General features: G+C 42.4%; 1 protein-coding gene across 4 annotated transcripts in view; it reads right to left on the bottom strand.

Moving 5' to 3' along the window:
- The window catches only part of Lsm14a (LSM14A mRNA processing body assembly factor), a 40,087-nt gene extending 20,508 nt beyond the window's left edge, over nucleotides 1–19,579 (bottom strand). The window contains exons 1-3 of one of the 4 annotated variants that reach the window (XM_051207291.1): nucleotides 19,277–19,579; nucleotides 4,196–4,359; nucleotides 1,088–1,217 (exon numbers count right to left, since the gene is read on the bottom strand). In XM_051207291.1, coding sequence (XP_051063248.1) covers nucleotides 1,088–1,217; nucleotides 4,196–4,359; nucleotides 19,277–19,397 — 415 coding nt within the window. In that variant the 5' untranslated portion in view covers nucleotides 19,398–19,579. The remainder of the gene's footprint in view (nucleotides 1–1,087; nucleotides 1,218–4,195; nucleotides 4,360–19,276) is intronic. The other 3 variants (XM_051207290.1, XM_051207289.1, XM_051207288.1) reach the window with 3 other exon arrangements.
- Nucleotides 19,580–19,902: the final 323 nt, after the last annotated feature.

Raw genomic sequence — 19,902 nt, 5'->3', positions numbered from 1 at the left:
GCATTGCTCTTACTTTCGTTTATTTAAAAAAAAAAAAAAAAAAAAAAAAAAAAAGATACAAAGCAAATGTTTTTGGGATGCAATTCAGTTAATAGAGTACTTGCATAGCATGCCAGAGTGTTAACACCACAATTAACCGGATATGGCAATGCATACTTGTGTTCCCAGCACTGAGGTGGAGGCAGAGGATCTAAGTTGTAAGGAGTAAGGTTTTTTCGCCCGCCACCTGGTCTTATCCCGCCGCTGCGCCAGCCCCAATTAACACACAGAGACTCTGTATTTGATATTATGTTGTTGGCCAGGTACTTGTTTCTTATCGGCTAGTTCTGTCTTAATTATTAACCCATTTCTGTTGATCTATGTATTTTCACGTGGTCTCCTTACCGGGGAGTGGGGCAGGAGACTGGTCTCCCCAGTCTCTCCATCTTGACTCCTCCTTACTACTTCCTATTTCCTCCTTGTCTCCTAGCCCCTCCTATCTTCCTTTCCTATTGGCCAACAGTGCTTTATTCATTAACCAGTATAAGAAACATATACAGAATCGCATCTCCCATCACTAAGTATTTATTTATTTATTGAATTTTAAATTCACTTATTTGTGTGTCTGCCTGGGTGCATTTATTCGTACCTCATATATGCAGGAGCCCATAGCATCATGACCACGCCCTGGGACTGTGAGTGCTGGGCACCTAGGACCTCTGCATGAGCAGTAACTGCTGAGCTATCTCTCAAACCCAGAGGCGGGGATCGAGATGTGAAAGGTTTGAGACTAGCTTGGGATAAATGAGACCCTGTCTATGAAAATAAATCAATCACACTGAGATACTCTTTTTTTTGAGACAGGGTCACATGTATTCTAGGCAAGCCTCATACCTGCTATGTTTCTGAGAATGACCTTCAACTTCTGATCCTCCCGACTTCCTTTCCCAAGTGCTAGGATTATGAATGAACCACCATACCCAACTTACAACATAAGAACTTATAGTCATAAAACAAAGATCAAACAATATTTTGGCAAGTTTCCTATACCTTTATGGTCAAGAAATTGAGACAAAAAAAAAAAAAAAAAAAAAAAATCACCACATACCAACACCAACAGCGCCAAACTGCTGCCCAACCAATGTGCTTGGACTGAACTGACTGTATGCTGGCATCCTGCCAAAAGGTCCATAGGAGCCCACAGACTGGAATGAAGAAGAAGATGAACCTAGTGAGGACTGAAAGAAAACCACAGGTTATTCTAGTTTCTAAGCAACTTGCATACAATGGGAGACTCAGATTTTCCTACACACTCAAAAAACATGCTAAGTTTAGCTGTTAGACAAAAAAGTGATCACAATGACATAGTATATACTTATATTACAACAGTCAACAACCTTAATTCAACATTTGTCTATTTGTGAGTCACCATGTGGATGCTGGGAACAAACTTGGGACCTCTACAAGAATAGTCAGTGCTCTAACTGCTGAGCTATCTCTGTCCAAAATGTTTACTTGTAGCAGTCACATCTAATGCTATTAAGAAATATTTTCTCTATGGTAAATTCCTCTTCTGAGTTTAGTTTTAGGAAATACATGAACAGTGACTTCAGTTCAGTATTAACTGTAACAATGCATAAACAGTTATAAAGTAACTGCTTATAAAGTAACTGGGTGTGGTGCCCGCACACCTTTAATCCTAGCACTCAGGAGGAGAGACTGGTGGATCTCTGTGAGTTTGAGGCCAGCCTAGTCTACACAGTGAATTCCAGGAAAACCAAAGCTATGAGAGACCTGGGTCCCTCACCACCTCAAAAACAAAACAAAAAAATCACTTTCGGAAAAATGGGTTTCAGTTTGATATTGACATAAAAAGAACTCTCATTTATATTTTTCTTTCATTTATTTTTATATCCATTCATTTGTTTAGTGCATGTTATTTATGGATTCATGTACTGGTCAGAGGATAGCTTGTCAGAGGCTGTTCTTTCCTTCCATTCTGTAGGTTCCAAGGACTGAACTCAGGTCATTAGGCTTGGTTCCAATGCCTTTACCAAGAGGACCATCTCTCCAGGCCTGTCTTACTTTCATTACCTGAGACTGGAAAGGGACACAAACATAAACACCCTACTTAAAGTTGTTTATGTTTGAACATTTTATAATAAACTGTAATGTGATGGTTTATCTAGTCAACTTGACTGTACTGAGACATACTCAGGAGATGAGTAAATCATCCTTTGGGTATGACTGTGAAAGCTTTCTCCTGAGCTGAACGATTAAGGGCTGTGGAACAATCCTTTTCTACACTATCAATATGCAGTACTCTCTCTCTCTGGTTAATCAAAAGTTGACAGGCCAGTAGTTAGGCCGGTAGTTACGTGGGAATACCAAACTGAGAACGATGGGAAGGAGGGCAGAGTCAGGGAGATGCCAGCCAGCTGTCCAGGAAGCAAGACATGCTAGAGGACAGGTAAGGTCTTGAGCCACATGGCAAATACATAGATTAACAGAAATCAGTTAAGTTGTAAGAACTAGTTAGTAACAAATCTGAACTATCAGCTGACTATAGTTAATTATAAGCCTCTATGTAGTTTGGGAAGTGGCTGCCAGGAATTCAGGAACAGGTGGTCGGGACAGGAAAACTGTTTACAGGGAAGAAAACCATCCTGAATTGTGGCTACCACCAACAGGCTTCAAATCCAGATGGAACCTAAGAGAATGAAAGAGGAATGAATAAAAACAAGCAAAGTGAAGACTTGTGGTTGGAGGAAGTCATTCAATACCATTGTGACCTATGTTCACCTTCGTTTTTCTGTTTCCACAAAGCTGATTACTCACAGTAACTGGTAACTGAGTGTTGTATGCAAAAGACAATAATGAGGTTAGCAGCAGTGCTGTTTTGGGAACTACCTTTATTTACTACACCGCTGTCTCTTTTTCAATCTAAAAAGACTCATGTTCTCTTAGGGCGACTTCAGGCTTTGTTGCCTCAAAATAAAAATTAAAAAGGGAAACAAAGATCTAGTTTTTGTTAGGAGGAACGTTCCAGTTTTATTCATAACTTTCATATTCTCTCTCTCAGCCCTGGCACTGCAGACTGGAAGAACTTTGTATATGCCAGGCAAGCACTCTACTGAGCTATGTTCTTTGCCTCATTTCACTTAGATGAGTTAAGTAGACATTCTCCTTTAACAGGCAGAAGAACAACCTTAGGAAAGATAAATGTTTTAAGAGTAATTTCTGGAAAACTAAAACTTCCACACATGTGACTTATTAAAAAACCAACAAATACATTTGAAAAGACAAGTTTATGATAGAAAAAAAGATTACAAATAAAATGAATTCAAGAGACAAACCTTGAGAAAACTACAATCCTCCTCTCTGTCCGTTCCCCTTTGCTTATTTTTTTGCTTCTAGGTAAGATCTATAGCTTGCTTAGTCTGGCCTCAAGCTCATATATAGTGGAGAAAATCCTCCATCTCCTGATGTGCTCACCATGGTCATGGCTACCTCTGAAGTGCTGGAACTGCAGGTGTGGGCAATATTGCCTAGCGGGTACATCCACCTTTAATAAAATATGCAAAGATTCAATTCTAAGAATACTTAAGGCTAAATTTTTTTTGTTTTTGTGACAGGGTTTCTTTGTGTGGCTTTGGAGCCTGTCCTGGAACTAGCTCTGTAGACCAGGCTGGCCTCGAACTCAGAGATCTGCCTGCCTCTGCATCCTGAGTGCTAGGACTAAAGGTGCACCCCTAAAGCCTGGCTGAAGGCTAATTTTTAACTTGGGACCTTAAAGAACTTACGTTAAAACCCTTCTATGCTTGTGGTATCATTTATATGCCAATGCACATTGTATAATACACATTTAACCTAGTTTTTTATCCCAGAGTGTTATTGTCAACCTGGTTTGTAATATGAACCATTCATTATCCACATAGTGCAGAGGCACGGGTCCTAGATTCTGGAGACTTACTACCTGGACCCACTCAAACTGGGGTTTCTTTTTAATTCCCTCACTTAAAAAAAAAAAAAAAAAAAAAAAAAGGATATCAAGTTGAAAAACCACCATGAGGACCAACTTTTATATGTCTCTGTGCCTAGTATTAAAAAAAAAATGTCAGTTTCAACTTAGGGTCCCAAAAGAAATCTAGAGAACATTATCCAAGTAACTTCTACCTAATAAGCTACTACCCAAAGGCAATTTACTATCAGATACCTGAACAATAGCTGGGTCCTGAGGCAAAGAACACTGTGGTTTTGGTGGCTCACAAACAGTGAGGTCTTTGATGTCACTCCCCCGGAATATAATGTACTCAAAGACTTCATCTCGAGGTGGTATTGGACGGTCTGTTGGTCTGTCTTCTGTCCCAAAGGATCGAACTGGTGAGAAAATAGAAGAGGACATGAGATATATGTTCACTACTCACCACATGTAGGCAGGGCCTTAGGATTCTGTTATAAACACCAAGTATCGTTCTCAAATACCAATCATAACAAAGTATTTATTAATACACAGCCAAACATTTTTAGAGAGGAAGTCAGAGCACGTTTTGCTCAAAGCAGTGCTGTGAGCCTGAGCCTCAGATTCACTCTTTTCTTTGGTGGCTGTTTGTGGGAAGGTGTAAAAGAGTTTTTCCCCATTGCTATTTTATTTTTAGTGTTTTCACTCAGCAAAATAAAGATCTGATAACTAATATCATAGTTTTTGGTTGGGAAAGGATGTTAACAAACTTTTTTATTTTGGTTTTTTGAGACAGGGTCTCTCTGTGGCTTTGGAGGCTGTCCTAGAACTCGTTCTGTAGACCAGGCTGGCCTCCAACTCAGAGATCCACCTGCTTCTGCCTCATGGGTGTTGGGCGCCACCACTGCAATAAACGTTTTTAAGTTTTGTTAAGTTTTTGAGTTTTGAGGCAAGGAGAAGCCAATGGAGGTAATATTTTCCTTGGTGAACACTTCCAGAAGCTGAGTTTCCACAGGCAAGACTAAAATACTCATCACCTAAAATAGCTGCCATATATTAACTCTCATTATTTAACAGCCAGATGGAATTAATCACAGTGAAACAGTGCCTCACATGCAATGTAAGCAGGGTGTAATGAAGAGCTTCAGTGAAGTGTTTCCTGAGAGGAGGGCTCAGAATCTCATTTCAAGCCACTCCCCAGGGTCTCTTATACTAGTTTCAGGATTATGGTTTTAGGAGACTACTGAAAATACCAGTATCTATGTGATGTTCCAAATAAGAGAGTGTCAAAGATCACAAACTGCTCAGGGCAAGAGTAAATGAGTAGAGGCAGAGATGGATTAGCAGTTAATTTTTCATAAAACTGATCCACACAGCTAGATGGAAATCCAATGTTATTTCCATTTAATAATGTCCTACTTTCTTATTCTAAAAATTCTTCCTAATACTTTGGGAAAGACTACGGCATCATCATTAGTTTGCAGAATATCCTCTTTAAAATGTGAAGAAATGAAAGTCAAAGGGAAGCTTAAAAACCAAACCAAACCAAAAAAATTACAACCAAACTAAACCCCTAAAACAAGCTCCAGCTCATGCCTGTAATCCCAGCACTTGGGAGGCTGAGGCAGAAGGATTGCACACAGTTCCAGGTTGGCCAGCATTACAGTGAGACCCTGTGTCTGGCCATGGCAGCATACTCTATATTTCTGTAGTCTACATTCAGGGAGCAGCCTTACCTACACAGTAAATGAGATCTGGTCTCAAAAAGGACAATCATTTGGGGACAGACTAAGTCTAAACTGAAAGAATAAAGGTAGAACAAATAGCATCCTTTGTCTATTCCTCCTCCACAGAAACTCTTACTAGCAAACTCAATGGGTAGATGAAAGCAAGGACGCAGGCATGCTAGGCAGGAGAAACTGATACAGAGGGCTTTAGCTGGACAGCACTCCCGACCTTCTCTTCAGGGCCAAATGGGATGTCAGCAAGCAGGAGCCATAGTGCATGTCCTCCCCCACAAAGTAAAGAAATAAAGATAAAAAGGTTTATACTTTGGCCTTTTGATAAAAAGATTTGCTTTATTTTAAATTATATGTACTTGTGTGTGCTTATGTATAAGTATGTGCATGTGAGTACAAATACCCGTGGAGAGTAGAGGGCATCAGAGGCCCTGGAGACGGAGCTACAGGTGGTTGTAAGCTACCAAACTTGGGTCCTTGCAGAAGCAGTACATACTCTTAACTTTTGGGCTATCTCTTCAGTCCCTAGTTCTGCCTTTTCTATACAGAAGGATGAAGAACAGAAAACAGAACTAAGAAAATTAGATAAAAATTAATCTCAATCTATCTTCATCATCACTACAAATGAGTCCAAATCTCAAAGCTGCCCATTGCCTTGTTCTGAAGTAGAGTGGATAAGTCAAGGCTCTTCTACAAAAATGAGAACATTCAATTAGGCTTTCCAAGGCCCAATGAAACCACCCCACCTGTATCCAAGTAATCTAGTGAATTATAAAAACAAATAACAAACCAAAAATAAATAAGTAAATAAAAATAGAAAGAGACAGAGAAAGCAAAACAGCAAAACCCCAGCCCTTTCCTTGTTTGTTGTGGGCGACACATACTGAAGGTATGTGAGAAAAAAATGGAAGAGAATGTAGTAGGGTAGATAGATAACCAAGCTGATTCTGTTAAGAGAGAAAAATTTCTAGACAATCAGCATGGAGATGTTACAACCTAAAGCATTCTTGAGGTTTTACAGTCACAGAATAACAATAACGCCCCTTGGTCTGTTTATTACAAGGTAAGCTCTAATGTAAGAGAGATCATGACCGACACAACTCTACAGAGTACAGGACAGACAAAGGAAACTGATATAAACACACCCGAGAAAGTAAAATATCCCCCAATACTGTCTCCAGGCTAGGTGTGATGGCTATCCCAGCACTCAGAAGGCTGAGGCAAGAGGACTCTAAATTAGAGGCCAACGGGAGTTACGTAGAAAGACCATGCCTCAAAGACCACCCCATTGTCATTCCACTGTCTTCTAAATAAATACTTATCAAATTTGAATCGTACATTTCCCAACCAGACAAACATTTTCTGAAAAAAGTACCTTTCACATAATCAACAAATAGTTAATAGTTGATGTCTGGTAGTGAAACAGAAAGATAAAGCTTGATAAGCACAAAACTAGGTTTAAGCCTCCATTTCCTCTCCCCCATCCTCTTAAAACAGTGTAGCTGACCTCACCAGCACAGCTTCTTCCCCTCAGACAACCAGGCTTTACACAATGCTGTCCGCATGAACTTCCTAAGCCATATTATGGATGAATACTTTTTATGGCTCCTATAGCACTCCAGAGGCGTATGTGGCCATGGAAGCCAAGAACAATGGGTACCCTGGAACTTGGGCTTTAGAGAGCTGTGGACTCCCCTTACACAGGAGGACAAATCAGTGTTAACAGAGCTTGGAAATCTATCAGAAGGAAACCCAGGAAAGCCATGGGTTTACAATAATTTGACAGGGAACACTGACTACCAGGGATGTGAACCTTTCCTTCCCCAATAAACCAGGAATACATGTGCTAATTAGCTACTCTATACAAAGACTGTACTGCAAATGGTTATTCCTCTTATAAAGAATGACAAAATGAGAATTAGAAGAAATCACATGAAGATTAAAGAGCTGTTTTCACTGTGTAACAGCTGACCTGAGATTCCAAGATGATAATGTCATACAGGGGTAGGGTGAAGTCCCTAGGGCGGAGATGCACTCAAGTTACAAAATGAAAAAGACAAGCAAAGTACTGAGTAAAAAGAGTAAAGATCACAGTAAGACTCTGTTTCCCAGGGTGACATGATTTGGGTTTTAAGTGCTTTAACATAGCACATGCTGGAGAACTGGGGCTACGGTGGTTCAGGTAAGAGGTGACAGCGAATTACATACAAAGCATCTAATAGGTCATGGCTTGAATATGAAATGTACTGGGTATTTGCCTGCCAGCTGATGGGCTCTGGGGAAGAGACTGGATCCTGAGGGCTCCAATCTAAACAACGAGGAATCCCTCCATGGAGTCACAACGTGACAGCACTATTGGGAAATCTGAAAAGCACCAAGTAGGACCTAGTTAGAGAAGTCCCTAAAAAACATACCCTGTAAAATGCCAAGTGCTGGGAATTGAACTTGGGTCCTTTGGAAGAGTAGCCAGTGCTCTACCCCCAATCCTTCTTCTTTTAAAAACAAACTATCACACAACATTTAAGGAAAAGGGGCAATTATTTTTATTCATCTATTTATTTTATATCCCGACTGTAGCCTCCCCCACATCCCCAATCTTTCCCTCCTCCTCTCAGTCCAGGAAAGAACAGGTCTCCCATGAGTATCAACAAAACATAGCACATCAAGTTGCAGTAAGACCAAGCACCTCCCCATGTATTAAGGTTGGCAAGGTGACCCAGTATGAGGAGTAGGATCCCAAAAGCCAGTAAAAGAGTTGGTCAGAGACAGCCCCTGTTGCCACTGTTGCTAGTCCCATCAAGAGGATCAAGCTACAGTAACATGTGGCTCCCTGCTTGTCAGTCCAGTCTCTGCAAGCCCCTATGAACCCAGGTTAGTTGATTTGGAGTCTTCCCATGGTGTCCTTGACCTTTCTGGCTCCCACACCCCCAAGAAAGGGCAGATTTTAGGTGCTGTTTTATTACATTTATTGTTTACTCAAAGGCAGGAAGGCCAACTCTTCTTAGAAGCTTTAATGCACTGTCTGCTAGCTTCAAATAAGAATTTATTTACAAAGCCATGTTCACCCTTTAATCCCAGCACTCAGTAGAGGTAGACAGATTTCTCTGAGTTCAAGGAAGCTGGATTATATATCCAGTTCCCAGCTAGCTAGAACTACACAGAGAAATAATATTTAAAACTAAGTATCTTTTAAGCAGAGAGATTCACAATAAAAAGCAACAACCAAATAAGAGAAAAACATTTTCCTGGGCTAAAGAAAGGCTGGCTTCCTTGGATCAACATGGATATGCAATGCAAACAAGATAGACTCTTGAAAGAAAGGCCCCACAACAGCTCAAATAGGAAGTTGCCAAAAAGCTTACCAATAATATAGATTTTTTTTTTTTTTTTTTTTGAGACCATGTCCACCACTGACTAGACTTCAGCCAGTGGCGATTTCAGCCTCTGCTTCTCCAGTGCTGGAGTGACAGGGAGGACCCAGATAATAAGATGTGCTCTACACTGAAATGGTAGCAAACTTTTTTTTTTTTTTAGGGGGGAGGGGGCTTTTCAGACAAGATTTCTCTTTGTTACTTTGTAGACCAGGCTGGCCTTGCACTCAGAGATCTGCTTGCCTCTGCCTCCCGAGTGCTGGGATTTAGGGTGTGCTGCCACCACCTGGTTTGGTAGCAAACTTCTTATGTGAATTAGCAGCCAGAAAAACTTCAGAACAATGTTTGAAAAGTACACCTGGTAGGGTGTGGGGGTGAAGGTCGGACTTGGAGATGCACTGGTGGTGTGATGCTTGCCTAACGAGTGCGATACCCTAAACCCTACTCCCATCACTGGGTAAGGAAGAGACAAGATAGCCGGTAAGGCAAGCTACCACACAAGTAGGAATAGTTAGGTCTTAGGCAGACTCAGGCTCCACAGAGATTTCTCTCCCTCCTTAAAAAAAGAAAAAAATTCATGTTGACTCATGAGATAAATGTATACATTTTTATATACACACATTTACTCTAAATTAATATTGCTAATACCACGATTTTAAGGGATTCTAAGAACATAATTATGCAATGTAATGAAACCCTGTACATTTTCAAACTACATAAACATGAAAAGGGAAGCAGGAAAGAAAAGCAAACACAGGTTAATATTTTTATCTTAGGCACAGAGAAGAAGGTGAGTTTTACTCATCCATGTCTTAGAGTTCACTGGTGAAAAGCACTTGTTGCTCCTGCAGAGGACCTGGGCTCGTGGCACATGGATTCATGGCCATCTGTAACTCCAGTTCCAGAGTTCCAACACCTTCTAACCTTAGCATCAGACACACATATGTGCCCATATATACACGCAGGTAAAACTGACAATAAGCTGGGGATTCCACTACAATTGTTTCAAGCATAGCTTTCTAAAATACAGTTCTGAATTAGGAACCCAATCAGTATAATTTACATATAAAGCAAAGAGAACTAGCTCAGTGGTAGAATCAAGGCCCTGGGCTTGTAAGGGAATACAAGGTGAGTGAGTGGATACGAATAACCAGACACAAAGGAACTTTAGGATGGTGGAATTGTTGCAAAACCAGATTCTAGTTCTGTTTCCTATTTTACCAAGATGGGAAGAGTTCCAGCTTTACACTCCTGCCACCATGGAGACATATGCCAACTCATTTTCCCTGAACTGTAAACCAATAAACTATTTTAAAGAAAGAGGTGATGGCTATGTGACTTTTGCTGCCTTGTACACTTAAGATGGGTAAATTTTAGCACATAAACTACTCAATAAAGCTGTTAGAAAGAGAAGAGAAAAATTACAGTTGCTGAATTGCACTTAATACAACTTAAGGTAGTTGGGTGTAGTGATAAATACCTATAAACCCAGCATCAAGTAAGCAAGTGATCAAGGCAGATTCAAGGCCAGCCTGGTCTTCAGAGTTCCCAGCCAGCCAGGGCTATGTGGTGAGACCTTTATCTTAAAGACAAAACAACCACCAATTCCTACTAGCACAATGCACAGCTTAATAGGAGAGAAACACACTGAGCACAGTTGTCTCAACATCCAGGATGCCTATCTTCACGACATCCCATCTACTCTCAAAATGCTTGGTTTCTGTGGAGCCAGTTTCACTATTATTTTACCATCTTCATCGAACAAGAAAGTCACCAGTCATATAAAGGAAGAAGGGACTTGTTGGTCTGAACACTGTCTGAACAAACTCTGAGCTAACCCCTCCAGTTTTCAGCTCTATCTACATATAACTAGTTCCTAGTATTCTAGTTTCCTTTGTACCCACCCCGCCTATGCCTTCTGAGCCTTTCAGGGGCTTAGGGTACAGATCAGATTACTTCTCGGCTTTACCTACAGCCTACTTAGTTTACAGGTACAGTTCTACTGAGAATTTGTTCTATAAACTCAATTGCTTGTTGTTTGATCTCCAAAATGTGGTTAATGGTGTCTCTTTTCTAAATCTACTTGGTCTTTTGTTGGATGTATGCCTTTCAAAAGCTTTCATCTTGTGAATTTTTGATAGGAATAATCAACAGGAAGAAAAGAGCAAAACAACCAACAACAACAACAAAATGTCTATGCTTTAATCCCAGCATTTGGGAGGCAGAGGCAGGCAGATCTCTGAGTTCGAGGCCAGCCTGGTCTACAGAGTTAATTCCAGGACAGGCTCCAAAGCAATACAGAAAAACCCTGTCTCAAAAAACAACAAAACCAAAACAAAATCAACACCAACAACAAAGCATGTCTAATCTATGCTCCTTCCCCATCGATCAACATTTAACCTTGACCTTTTTTTTTGTTTTGTTTTGTTTTTTGAGATAGAGTCTCTCTATGTAGTTCTAGAACTTGCTTTGTAGCCCAGACCGGCCTTTGACCTCACAGAGATCCACCAACATCTGCCTCCCGACTGCTGGGATTAAAGGGCTGCACCACCACACCTGGCCTAATACTGTATTTGTAAGCTACTTTCAGTTGGGCATTCTTTCTTGTGCTTGGCACTATATTTTAATCTCCCAAATGATAGAACCAAGAAAAATAGAAGTGCAATTAGAGAATAAGAGGGCAGAAATGATCAAAGAGCCCGAGTAGACGGGTGGAGGTAGTTTGTCTATGAGGCGTGTTATGTCTGCAGAGGTGGTTCTGTTCCCCACCCTGTGGGGGCCAGGCAATACATATTTGACTCGGGGCCTCACACCAGGCTTTTCAAGAAGTTAAGCACTGACCCACCTTACCAGCTCTACTGTTTATTTTGAAGCTGATACATAAGAACACAGAAATTGTACATATCAGTGAGGTGACATGTTTTGTTACATGGATCCACACTGTGTAGTGTTTAAGTCAGGTTAAACATACCCATCTTCTCACCTTCATTTCTTTATTGTCAAGCTTCCAAAATCCTTGCTTCTAGTCTTTTGAAATTTATAGCACATTAGTTACTGTTATCTATTGCACTTTGCCTATTTTTTGCTGAGTCAAAAGGAAGCAAGTTAACAGACTGGAGGTAAAAATGGGGTAGAAAGTGTGGAAGGTCTGAAGAAAAGAGAAGGAATACAGGAGCCTCATAGGAAAGAGTAGAGGATGGATACAGCACGACTTCTGGGAAGTGACTAAGACTGCTGAGCTCAGTGAATCCAAGTAAATTCAGTGAAGCTGGTTATATAATGAGGGCTGTGATTTCTGCAAGCTTGAATGTACAAGAGAGATGTAGGGGGTGTGGAGTGAGGAGAGGGTACAATACCCTGATTGTAATGTCTGCTCATAGAATTTAAATAGGATAACGACAGTGAAATGAGGGGGCATCGAAGGACTGTCACATCAAGATACTGTAGTATAAGAGAGCTGCGTGGATGACAGAAGTTGGGTTTTAGCTACTAAGCAATTAAAAATGCTTTTCTACTTCATTAAGTACGGACTTTAAGCTGATTACTTTATGGGACACTTCACATAATTGTCAGGATGGGTAAAAGGTAGACATTGTACCCCCATGGAAAAGATAAAGATGCTAAAATCATTGGCCATGGTCAGGTACACTGTACTCCAACCTGTTGGGTCAACACTTCCAAGAAACACACAAACTAGAGTAAGCCTGACCAACTGATACTAATCTACACAGAATATGAAAGAAAATAATGGCTACGTGTTCCTGGAGAAGAATTACGTTCAAGTTAAACTACCTGTACCCACTGTGTTGTTACTGCAGCACTGAGTTAAATACAGCTCTTGTGCTACCCTAAGTCAATAAAGGTGCTTTACTCCTCTACTATTTTTTTCTGGTGTACACTGTTTTCAGTATTATTATACAGAAAGTCATGGCTCTTCTTACCCATCTTGCAAGAAAAACAACACCTGAGTTAAGACTCTTAGAAGTCTATATTTCTGTGACTTGTATAGCAGCAGCAACAAAACTGCTTTTAAGCCTTAGTTTAATTGCACAAAATAAGACAAACAAAAGAAATCTGGGCTTTAAATTTCATGACATCTTTGTTGTCCGAGGTAGCAATTTTGTGAGTTGTTAGATTTTGATTATTCCATCATGCAAGTTGTGGCCAGGCATGATAGTGTACGCCTTTAGTCTCAGCACTGGTGAGTCAGCAGAGGCAGGTAGATCTCATGAAGCTGAGGCCAGCTTGAGTGTCAGGTCAGCCAGGCTACATAGAAAGAGCCTATCTCAAGGAAAGGTCAAGCTTCTACTAGCTCCACTAGGACAGTGATTTATGACTAGGTGGCCAAAACCAAGGAGGGACAAGCTAAGCCAATGAGTAAGACTCAGCAGATGAAGAAAGATGGTTAACAGTTTACCACCTTTGTATATGACACAAATTCCTTGAAGTTTAAGGGCAACTCATTTAAAAGCTACCGACTTGCCATTTTTTCCATATCTTCCATCTGCAAAGGTGTCCTAAATGATTCCCCAGGGACAGCTAACTAAACATTCAAGAATTTCTTCATTTATGTAGGATTTTCCCTCACCTAGAGCACACTGGGTTTGTTAAATTATTTGTGCCTGTCACCTTATAATTTTCTTCAGCATTCAACACCTTGGCCTGATTTTTTAAAAAAAAAAAGGACTTACTGTGAATTGTGTTCTACCTGCGCGTATCCCTGCATGCCAGAAGAGGGCACCAGATCTCATTATAGATGATTATGAACCACTATGTGGTTGCTGGGAATTGGACTTGGGACTTCAGAAGAGCAGCCATTGCTCTTAACCCCTAAGCCATCTCTCCAGGCCCCTTGACCTGACTCTTTTAAGTGAAAACTTTAGTCACAGAGTAAAAGTTTACCTCCCTGATAATGTCTATTTGTTATAAAACTTCCTCTTTTACATACCCACTCATGCAAATTCCCCAGTATTACTCCCATTTAGGTGTTTTAAATTAATTTAAAAAAATATGCACAGAAGCTTTGCCTGCATGGAGGTATGTTATGTTTACCACAAACACACACAGTCCCTTGGAGGCCAGAAGAGGTAGTCAGATCTCCAGAGACTGGAGTTACAGATGGCTGCTGTGAATGGCCATGTGAGTGCTGAGAAGGGAACCCAAGTTCTGTGGGAGAACAGCCACTGCTCCTAACCACTGAGCCATCTCTCGAGCCTTAGAGGACTACAAAGTGCAGGTGCCACCAAAACCACCATGACACAGATTATCCACAAACACACTTACAGGCAGCTGTTGAGGTCATTTCAGATTGCCTTTTAAGACTTCCTGACATTTACCTAGGGTTGTTAGGATCAAAGGCCATCAAGCTTATTAACTGGACTTTACCTTCTAGAAGAAAGCTAATTTATGAAATCCCTAGCAGAATACAAAGGAAATCAACCATTACCAGCCAGTCCCTCCCCAGCAGCCTTTCACTTTCTTCCATCTTTTCTTTTCTTTTCTTTTGAGACAGGGTTTCTCTGTAGCTTTGGAGCCTGTCTTGGAACTCGCTCTGTAGACCAGGCTGGCCTTGAACTCATAGAGATCCACCTGCCTCTGCCTCTCAAGTGCTGGGACTAAAGGTGTGTGTAACCATTGCCTGGCTTATTATTGCTGGATGATACAACTTATTACTCAAATTAGAACATTAGGAGAGAAATGCTCTTAAAAATGACATTAAAATAGGCATAAATGATGACCATATCAGGCACAGCCACAGATATGGTCACTGTAATTCTTTAGAGTACCAAATATTAACTAGCCAAATTTCAAAAGAATTATAGTTTCAGGTATACCTAAGTTATATGTGATAGAATAGACCTAAATGCGAAAAACCAAAAACAAAAAGAAGTGTTCTAAAAAGATGGGAGTAACATACATAGTATTGAAGAAAAAGCACATTATTAACATGATAAAAAGAAGAAAAGAAACACCATCCAACTAGCCCTAAAATTAAAGTGAGGAAAGATCTACAAAAAAAAAAAAAAAAAAAAAAAAAAAAAAAAAAAAAAAACATTACTTGGGAAAAGATAGTTGTAATATATAAACCCACCAAAGGATTTATATTTAGACCTCAAAACTCTAGCAAATAAGTCCAATGATAAAGTTCAAAGGTAACTGAGGAAGATAAACATCAAATGGCCTAGATATGGAAAAACCTTCAAAATGCATTAGTAGCCAGAGAAAGAGGGCCTAAAACCACATTTCAAGGGATGAAGACGGCCCAGTGGTTAAGAGCATGTCTAAGTCTCAACTCTCACTTTAGGTGGCTCAAAACCACCTGTAAGTCTAGCTCCAGGGGGAATCCACACTTCCTGGCAACTACACTCATGTGTACATACGTTCCTACACATACATCTAATTAGTAACAAGAAAACCACATATAACTACCTATCCACCAGATTAGCAAGAATTAAAATATATGGCACTCAGTACTATTGTTGGTGAGGCATATGGGACAGCTAGTATTCTTACTATTGAAATAAAAACTAGTAAGCACCTACTAGAAAAAAACTGCTTTGCATTACTTAGGAAAGACATACACTTCCTGTGCCCCCCCCCCCCGCAATGATTTCAACACATCAGTGAATTCAACACTAATTTTCCTAAAAGCACTGTTCTGAATAGCCCCAAGCTGTAAACAAACTGTTAACTGTCAAATATCCAAACCTGTGGGAAGGTTAAAAGCCTAAAGTAAAATATTCTATCTACACTAAGTTCTAACTGTTGTGTTCATATCAGCTGAGCATTTTCTCCAGCTCTTTAATAATTTTTAAAAATTATTTTGGGGAATGGCTCAGGGATTAAGAATGTAGTTACTCTTCCAGGGGATCTGATGTCCCTTTCTGGTCTCCATGGTCACCAGGAATGCACAGACATATATGCAAGCAAAACTTCCATATACATAAAATAAAAGGTTAAACATATTAAATTTATTTTGTGTGCATTAGTGGAGGTGGGAGGGCAATCTATTGGCGATGGCTCTCTCCTTCTACCATGAGTCCAAAAAAACTCAACTAAGGCTGTCAGTCACCTCCTAGCTCCCAATTTCTCATTTTGAAAATCAAGGCGTTAAGCTGGGCAGTGGTACACACCTTTAAGCCCTGAACTTGGGGAGGCTCAGGCAGGTAGATCTCTGTGAGTTGAGGCCTGGTATATAGAGATAGTTCCAGGACAGCCAGGACTGTTACACAGAGAAACCCAGTCTTGAAAAACCAAAGAGAAACAAAGAAAATTATGGTGTTAAGTACTGGACATTAAGGAAAATAATGTATCAATATATGGACGAAATAACAATGTTATAGCTATAAATCAGAATTTATTACAAGCTAGTAAAATGCCTAATATTTTTACTCTAATAAAATATTTTGTTGAAGAGACACTTTTTAACCATTAATAGTTTTTTTTTTTTTTAAAAACTGGGTGGTGGTGGCACACACCTTTAATCCCAGCACTGGGGAGATAGAGGCAGGCAGATCTTTGTGAGTTTGAGGCCAGCCTGGTCTTCAAACCTACAGAGAAACACTGTCTTGAACTCCCCTACCCCCAAGTTTAAGTTAGGGTATAAAAGGATAGGTTTACAATTCAGAAATATTTAATACATTCAAAATCTTAAAAAGACTGTGAGATGGAAGCAGCAGAATTTCACAGGCAAGGTCAGACAGAGTAGGCCAACAGTCCTTACCCAAAAAACTGAAAGGGCGGCCATGGGGACTGACATCCGTTTGGAGGGCAGAGACAACAGATCATGACACTCCAAGGACTGCCTGACTCACAGGACTGACAGACTACTTCAGGTGAGCCAAATAACCAGCGACCAACCCAGAGGAAACAGGAAAAAGACATGGTAAACACATTTTGGCTCACCAGTTAAAGAGTACAATACTGCTCTTCCACCAGGGTACCCGCATTAGATTCCCAGCACCGAGGTTTTGGCTAGAGGATTAGGAGTTCGAAGTGGAAGCTGGCAGATCAATAAATACTTCAAAGTCATCCTTGACTAAACACACATCCAGTTTGAAGCCAGCCCAAGCTACATGAAGACTATCAAATGAACAAACCCCCAAACCTCTACAGAACCACTTCAATGAGAAACATTATTCTCAACCAGTATTTAGATCACTTGGTGAGAGCACCAAGAACCTTCCCCACACTTTAGCAAACCATTAAAATAAATCCGATGAAGCAAAAATCTCCATCAGTAAGAAGCAGATTAAAAAAGCAAGCAAAACTAAGCTAGCAAGCATCACGTCAAGTCTTTCTAGCTTGTTTTGAGGCAGGCTCTCACTATGTAGTGTTGTTGGCCTGGAACTCCCTAAACAGACCAGGCTGGCCTGGAACTCAAATCCACCTGCTACTACTTCTTGACTGTTGGGACAAAGGCCTGTGCCACCATGCCCCACTTCACACCACTGGTCAAGTCTTTAATAATTACTGAAGAGACCCATATATTCTGAAGTATAGTGAGTGTCTAAAAAGACTAAAGCAGGCTCTTTAGCAGGCAATGTGTTACAAGACAAAGAGGAAGTTATGGGGCACTCCTTGGCTTTTAGTTTTTGTCTCTTAGAGGGTTTCATGTATACCAGGCAGATCTGGAATGTCTGACCTCCTGCCTCCACCTCCCTCATGGAATTACAAACATGTACCACCCACACCCAGTTTTTCTCACTGGGGACTGAACCCAGGGTTTTATACATGATAAGCAAGCATTCTATCAACTGAGATACTACCTGTATTTATCTGCCTTTTAAGATAACCCACCTGTCTGTCTTGCTTAAGCAGGCCTGAAGTTGCTTAGTTCAAGAAACCTTTGGAATAGCTGGGTCTATTTCAGTGTCTGATTCAAGGACGCTTTAAAAGTAAATTGCCAAAAGTTGCACAAGTATCACCACAATGCAAATGTGGAAAATAATACCCTACTCTTTTACAGTGTACCTTTCTCTAAGCGTTGTTTTTGTGGTATTGGAGATGGAATCGAGATTTCCCACTTTGAGAGATCTGTCAATCAGGCCGAACTCACAATCTCTATCAGGTATTCGACAAAAAAATTTCTTACCTAGGCCAATTTGTCCCCAAATAAATACTACCAAAATATCTTAAAATACCTTTTTAAAAAAGTCATTAAAGCTTGTTTGGTACTGTGGAACGACTCTCCCACTCAGCTAATGACTTGACGCGATCTCCACCCCCCTCCCAGACCTCTTTTGCTACCTAGCCTACGCAGTTCTTAACAATTCCACGAGGTGTGGTGGGAAAATACTCCTCCCGAGCATTACAAGCCGTTGTAGGACTTCCTCTAAGATCAGAAGCTCCAGTTGATTTTCTTTCTGTTTTCTTGGCAAAGGCCCAGCACGTGTGAACGGAAACAAAACCCACAGACTAGGCGGACGCTAAAGGCTATGGGGCAGGGGGTGGTCCCCCTTCTCTAGCACAACTCCCGCTCTCCCCGTGGAACACGTACAGCGGAGCCGGTCAGCGCCCCGTAAAGCTCGATCTGAATCGCGTACAAGAGTGCCCGATCATCAAGCTTGAACTTTCCTTTCCACCGGGGTTCCAGAAACAGAGGGGGGACAGCAAACAAGCACTTTAACGTGCACCCTAAAGAGGAGGTTGCCCAAGAATTCCGGTTTAACAGGTAACAATCACGGAGGAGACAGACCGGATGCGATCGGCTCGACCGTGCCAATGGCCTTCCGCGATCACACACGTCTGCGGCGCAAACCCAAAGTTTTGAGCACATTACTTGGGACTTCACTCGAGCGCCGTCGCAAGCCACGGAGACCAAGACCCCGGAGGAAAATGGGTGCCGGGCAACCAACACCGCCGCGTTCAACTCAAGGCAGGCGGAAAGATTCTTGGACCCCTCGGGCTTTGTTCGGCGGTTCAGAAGACGGAACGGCCGAATTTCGGGCTTGGAAGACACGAACCTGGGTGTGTTCTCCGCTGCTTCCCGGGACTTCAGAGCGCCCCGCCCCGCCCCGGGCGCCGCGGACTCGCTCCCGGAGTTGCCCGGATGGAAGGCGCGGAGCTCCGGGGGAAGCAAGCAGCCCGGGGAGCCGGGAGAGGCCGCGGCCCGGCCCTCGTCGCTCGGGGGGGGGGGCCGGGAGCGAGGGAGCGGCCTCCCCTGCGCGCCCGCGGGGCGCCCGGCCCGCGCTCCCCAACCCCGAGGCCCGCCCGCCCCGCCGTACCTTTGGCGAGGGCGACCGTGGAGTTCTCGGTGTCGATGGTGTAGAGGATGCCCTCGTAGCGGATCTCCGCCTTGGAGATGAGGCTGATCTTGCTACCGATGTAAGGCGTGCCCCCGCTCATGGCGTCGCCGCCGTCGCTCCCGCCGCTCGCACTCAGGCAGATCCCGCGCTGCGCTCGCCGCTCCGCACGCCCGCCCGCCCGCTCGCTCGGCACCTCACAGCAGCCGCCTCAGAACCAACATGGCGGCCGCGCCCGCTCCGCTACCCTCCCCCAGCCTCCCGCCCTCAAACCGCGGCGCGGCGGCGGCGGCGGCGGCGGCGGTGGCGGCGGCGCGAGGCATGCTGGGAGGGCGAGGCCGCGTGCTCTCTCGCGAGACTCGGCGAGCCACGCGCAGACGGGTCCTGGCTCCGTCCGCCGCGGCTCGGGCCGCTTGCAGGCTGTCGCTCCGGTGGCGTTTCGGAGGGACGGAAGTTTTTTTTTTTTTTTTTTTTTTTTGTGTGTGTGTGTGTGTGTGTTTTCTTTTCCCCACGGCACCTAGCCGCGGCGGGGCGAGCTCTCATCACGCCTGGGGACGCTGACTGCGGCCTCCGCCATTTCTAGGCGGGCTGTACTAGGTCACGAGCCC

This window comes from Phodopus roborovskii, unplaced genomic scaffold (assembly GCF_943737965.1).
Source record: "Phodopus roborovskii unplaced genomic scaffold, PHOROB, whole genome shotgun sequence".
NCBI classification, from domain to species: Eukaryota; Metazoa; Chordata; class Mammalia; order Rodentia; family Cricetidae; genus Phodopus; species Phodopus roborovskii.
Note: the sequence above shows the minus strand (reverse complement) of the source record. Positions and strands in the feature narration are given on the sequence as shown.